This window comes from Miscanthus floridulus, chromosome 9 (assembly GCF_019320115.1).
Source record: "Miscanthus floridulus cultivar M001 chromosome 9, ASM1932011v1, whole genome shotgun sequence".
Taxonomy (NCBI): domain Eukaryota; kingdom Viridiplantae; phylum Streptophyta; class Magnoliopsida; order Poales; family Poaceae; genus Miscanthus; species Miscanthus floridulus.
Window position 1 is genome coordinate 109030624 of NC_089588.1, and position 5188 is coordinate 109035811.

The window sequence follows — 5188 nt, forward strand, 5'->3', positions numbered from 1 at the left end:
GTCAGTTGAAATAACAATGGATATGACCAAATGGCAAGTTGGTCCCCATTTGCCACTGTCTACAGGAATGGATTTGATGGCCCTAATAGGAGGGCTCCCGTTATATTGGATGAAAAAACAGACCATCAAAAATAAGTAAAGCCCTCAAATCAAGAGTAAGACCAGAGTCCTGATTTGAGGTCACCTATTGAAGTTGATCTAATACACTAAAGTATTTGCTAGTTTGAAAAAAAAAGGAAAAAAGCCCTCATAAGGTATAGATCTTTGTACCTAAATGTCATATATTCTTTCCGTTCAAAAAATAATACAATTCCAGAATAATGTCATGCTTTACCGGCTTAAGTTTGACCAATTATATATAAAAAATATCAATAGTTATGGTATTAAATAAATACTATTAGATTAATTACGAAATTTATTTTTATAATAAATTTATTTAAAGTTATAATTGTAAATATCATTTAATAGAGACTTGGTTAAACGTGAATATTTTAACCGGCACTCAATCTATAGATGTATTCTTTTTTTTTGACCGAGCGAGCATGATGTTTGTTTATTTGTGTACGTTTGCTTTGTCAGTACCTTTTTCTTATTATTATTACTCCATTTTCCTTTCATGAGTCAATGTCAGTCGTTGAAATGGAGATGGTTGCCACGTAGTGAAGCTAGCAGCGCAGCGGCTGCAGAGCTCCAACCCCAAGCGCAGCGGCAACGGAGATGGTTGCCACGTGTCCAGTGAGTCAATCTCTTCCTCCGTGTCTTCTCCACGCGTGGAGCAGAGACAAGAAACAAGATTCGTTTTCGTCAACAGCGGAACAGCAGAGCGCAGCGGCTGCAGAGCTCCAACCCCAAGCGCTTTGTGCCAGACACCCGGAAGCGGAAGCGAGTCCGGGCCGAGAAGCTTCCAGATTTCCTCGCGAAGCCCCGCCATGCCGCCAATCAAGGTATACGCCCACAGGTGGTCCCAACCCAGCCGCGCCGTCATCATCTTCTGCAGGTAGGTCTGCACTCTGCCCCGTTCGGTTCTTCAAGCAGTCCGGTCGCTCGATTCTTGAATCTTGATGTCCGCCGCCGCGTGCAGGGTGAACAAGATCGATTTCGAGGAGGTCACGGTGGATCTGTTCAAGTCTCAGAGCCGTACCCCTGAATTCAAAAGTACCCCCTTTTCCCCTCATTAGTCACCGTCCTCATGCTCATCCGAATCCTGATTTCCGTCCTCTTTCTGGCCAATATTGCTGCAATTGTTTAAACTGTGTCTCAAATTGAGTGTCAATTATTATGTGTACTATGCTAATCAATAGTATGTACATATGTTCTTTCACTACTAGTGGTGGAAAATCCACGAAACTCATCTGGCTAGTATTTGCCGAGCTGCTTGATTTCCTCTGATTGCTGCTCCTCTCTTCAGAGATAAACCCAATGGGACAAGTTCCAGCAATAGTCGATGGAAGGTTTAAACTTTTTGAAAGGTGCGCCCTATCAAAACTCGTATGGGTGAATTCCCCTGATTTATGAGTTGCCTGCTGATTGTCCCTAACTTTGTTGAAACCTCATCTATAAACATTCACTAACATAGATTCAGTACATTTGGCTTCATTGCTATTTAAAAATATGTTTGTTCACTTTTTTCCTTTTGCCTTCAACATATGTAATTTACAAACCAATGTTATTTTAATTCTGACAAGCACAAAAAGGGCTAGGAGGCATCTGCCCAAGCGAATGTTATAGACCTTGCTACAAGTTTGTTTAATCACAGTCCATGTAACTAGGACCACCCTTTAGAATTATCTGTTTCATTATGTGTATCATCCTTTACATGCTTCAACTTTGCTAATAATACTACTGATATTAAATATGTGTAGTATCTCTAGTATAGTTTTCCAAGGCTTCTACTACATGTTGCATAGATCCGGAGATTTGGTTTAAAGAAATTGTAAGGAGATTGGACATAGCAGCCTAATGCTATCTGCAGCAGCCTGTAATTTGAGTTGCCAACGATTAGGTGCCTCTGCCCTTGTTTTGCAGAGCACTGATCCAACTCTCATCTCCTCGCCTCAAATATCTTCACAATGGATAATTGACTTACTGTGATGAAACTTGACATTTTTTGACAGTCATGCCATTTTGAGGTATCTTGCGTCGGTCTTCCCCGGAGTTGCAGATCACTGGTACATTACATAACAGAAATGATTCCCAATTTATTTTTCTTTAAAGTTGCTGTTTCTTCTGGACTACCTTTTGCAAACTGTGTTACATTGAATTGTTGTGTGCTTCTGTAACTTGTAAGCTGATGACATTTATAAATGATTTGCTTTGTGCAGCATATAAAATATTTCCCTGTAAGATTCAAAGTAATGAGTTTGATGTAGTCTAATCAAGTTATAAACTCATTTTTTTCAGTTTTGTTTTGTATTAGTATGTCAAAGAGGAGATCTGTCTCTTCATGAAAATTGAATTATTTCAGTAACTTCAGAGCTGATGAGTTTGTACAGAGAATTTGAGTTTTTTAGCCACTATGAAGATGTTTTGTTTAAGTAGCAAGGCTGGCAGAAGCTATACCAAACTTTTCCAGAAACCTAGTCAACTTTCCGGCAATGATTGATTTGTTGAAGTAGTTATATTGAAGCTGGATCATGATTCATAAGGCAGGATCATGTTGCTTAGTTGCTAGAGCTGGATTGCTTGAATTGATTAATTTTTCTATAACAAGTGCTCAAAGTAAGCAGATTTCTTAATGCAGAATGGGTCTATATCAGAAAATTAATAAGTAGCCTTACTTGAACAGGATAATGTGTGTTCTATTTTGATGATTGTTGCGAGTCATATATCTTCCTTGGTAATCTTGGAGCCACTGTTTTTGACATTTTGTATGATACAGGTATCCAGCTGACTTGTTTACCAGAGCCAAAATTGAATCAATCTTGGATTGGCATCACTCAAATTTGCGTCTTGGTGCAGGTGAGAACCAAAGTTACTCATGGAAGGTACCTCTAAGCTATTGTGGAGTAATCATTTACCATAAATTATTTCGGTATTTGGTTTGCATCCTATCCATCTTATAATCCTGTGAATTTGGCGGGATGGCACCAGTACTTATTTGTGTTCCAGCATTGAGCTTATCGTGCATGTCGTAGTGATGGAATAATCCATTCTACTCCTCAAACTGAACAAATAGGTTATGTTTGGATTTAGTGTTGAAGGCTCCACTGATCATCTGGTTTGTTTTAACCCAACACCTTTTATGTATTCACTTGAGATTGTGCAGTGTAGTCAGACATCAATTATCTTTCAATGGAAATAGGCGATCCTCCAAAACTTTGCTGGATCATACTTTTTTCATCCACCTAGTAATGTAGTTTTGTGTCTCAAAAAAATACCCCCTTTATCATATATTGATTGTTTATGCCTGTGCAGGAACCTTTGTATACTACACTGCATTGGCACCTTTTCTTGGCCTTAGGCCACGTCCAGATGCTACAAAACATGCAGAAAAAGTGCTGATGCAATCCCTGGCAAGGATTGAATCCGTATGGCTGAAAGGTGACGCCAAGTTTTTACTGGGTAGTCCCCAGCCATCAATCGCAGATCTAAGTCTTGTTTGTGAGATAATGCAATTGGAGGTGTGTACGTTCCTTATTAAATCCATTGTGTATGTTTTCCTTGTCAGGAGTTAAAGTTTGGTGCCATTGCAGCATGGGCATAACACTAGGCCTGCTGTATTTGTTCTATCTTTTTATTAAGATCAAAATGCAGACTTCAATGCTGTTTATTAGTAGCGAATGACAGTGCGATAATTTTTAATTAAGAAGGTTAAGAGCTAAACCAGTGTTCAAACAGTGCTCCTAGGATAATGACTAATTGCAATTCATTGAAAAAAAAACTACTTCTTGAATAGAGTGTTCCTTAGGGTTTTTCTTTTCTTTGACGGCAAGAGTGTTCCTTAGGTTGGTGACATTTCCATACCTTTACCTAATATATATTTTGTATGGTCCGAAGCCTGAGAGCTGCCAATAGCTTTGGTCACAGCTCGTGCCCCTGATCGAATTTCTGCTTTCCATGTTTGTTTTTTGTGTTTAATTATCCTCTACTTGGTAGCAAGAGGAAGGCCATAATTCACTGTGGTATTTGCCTTCAATTGTGGTAGAGTTGCACTAGAATGTTGTTTTCTCATTAGACTCGAGTTTGTGAGATTATGTTTATCTGCAGTGTTATGTTATTGTGTTAACACATGGCTTGTAGGCTCTTGGTGATGATATGCGGAACAAATTTCTTGGAGGTCATGAGAGGATCCTCACTTGGATCGACAATGTGAGGAAAGCAACAAGTCCTCACTTTGACGAAGCCCATATGTTCCTCTTCGAAGTGAAGGCACAAATGCAAAGCAAGGCCGCCGCTGCAGCAGCAAGACAGGGTGGTTCTGAGGCAAGCTCAAAGCTCAAATTCACATCGAAGCTTTGATAGATTGTGTTGAGAGAAGCGACGAGGCCGGGTTCAGTATAGGTAGATAGAAAGAAGAGTATAGACAATGACAAGAGACAACTGGTTGTGTGTCCAGCATTTTGCTGCCTAGGGCCTGGATTTTCCTGTGGGTAAAAAGGATCCGATCCTTTGGTATGGTAATGTGCAACTCCTAATTTCAGTTTTATGCTTAATTTTGACTAACATAGCGCGAAAGGGTGCCTAGGCACACACTTCCTAGGTTGAAGTAGGAATTATTTGTAAATATGACGTCACTTGAGGGAGTACTTTCCAAATCTACCAAACTGGCTCAAAAACCAAACCGAGGCCTCTGTCTTCCCCTTTTGTTCATGCTTGATAGAGATCTAGGGTTAGAGATACAAGAAGGGACGATGCTATGATATATCAAATTCTTCCATTGAAGAGTAAAATTGTGGGAATTTGGAGCATCCTAGTCTTGTTGTTTTCCACATTTTGCATCTCCATTTTTTTAGTGGATTGTTTGCTTGTTTCTGCTTCGTATTTTTCTACGCAAAGGATTTTCACGTAAATCATAGTGCTGCTGAGAACACTGACGACTGAGGTGGGGCACATGTTTTTTTTTTCCGTTCTCAACATTGCACCATTCGAAGGCACAATGCAAAATCGAGGCTCCGTGTTGGCAAGAGATGACAGAGTTACCCACCAATGATATGGAACCACTTTAACCTACGTGTAGCTCTGCCAGTGA

General features: G+C 39.8%; 1 protein-coding gene across 1 annotated transcript; it reads left to right on the forward strand.

Moving 5' to 3' along the window:
* Positions 1-765: 765 nt before the first annotated feature.
* On the forward strand, positions 766-4907 carry LOC136482601 (glutathione S-transferase T1-like). The gene is made up of 7 exons (XM_066479820.1): positions 766-997; positions 1082-1155; positions 1409-1469; positions 2115-2168; positions 2879-2958; positions 3415-3620; positions 4240-4907. Exons 1-7 carry the CDS (start codon positions 930-932, stop codon positions 4456-4458), a joined length of 762 nt encoding a protein of 253 aa, XP_066335917.1. The 5' UTR covers positions 766-929; the 3' UTR covers positions 4459-4907.
* The last annotated feature ends 281 nt before the right edge of the window (positions 4908-5188 follow it).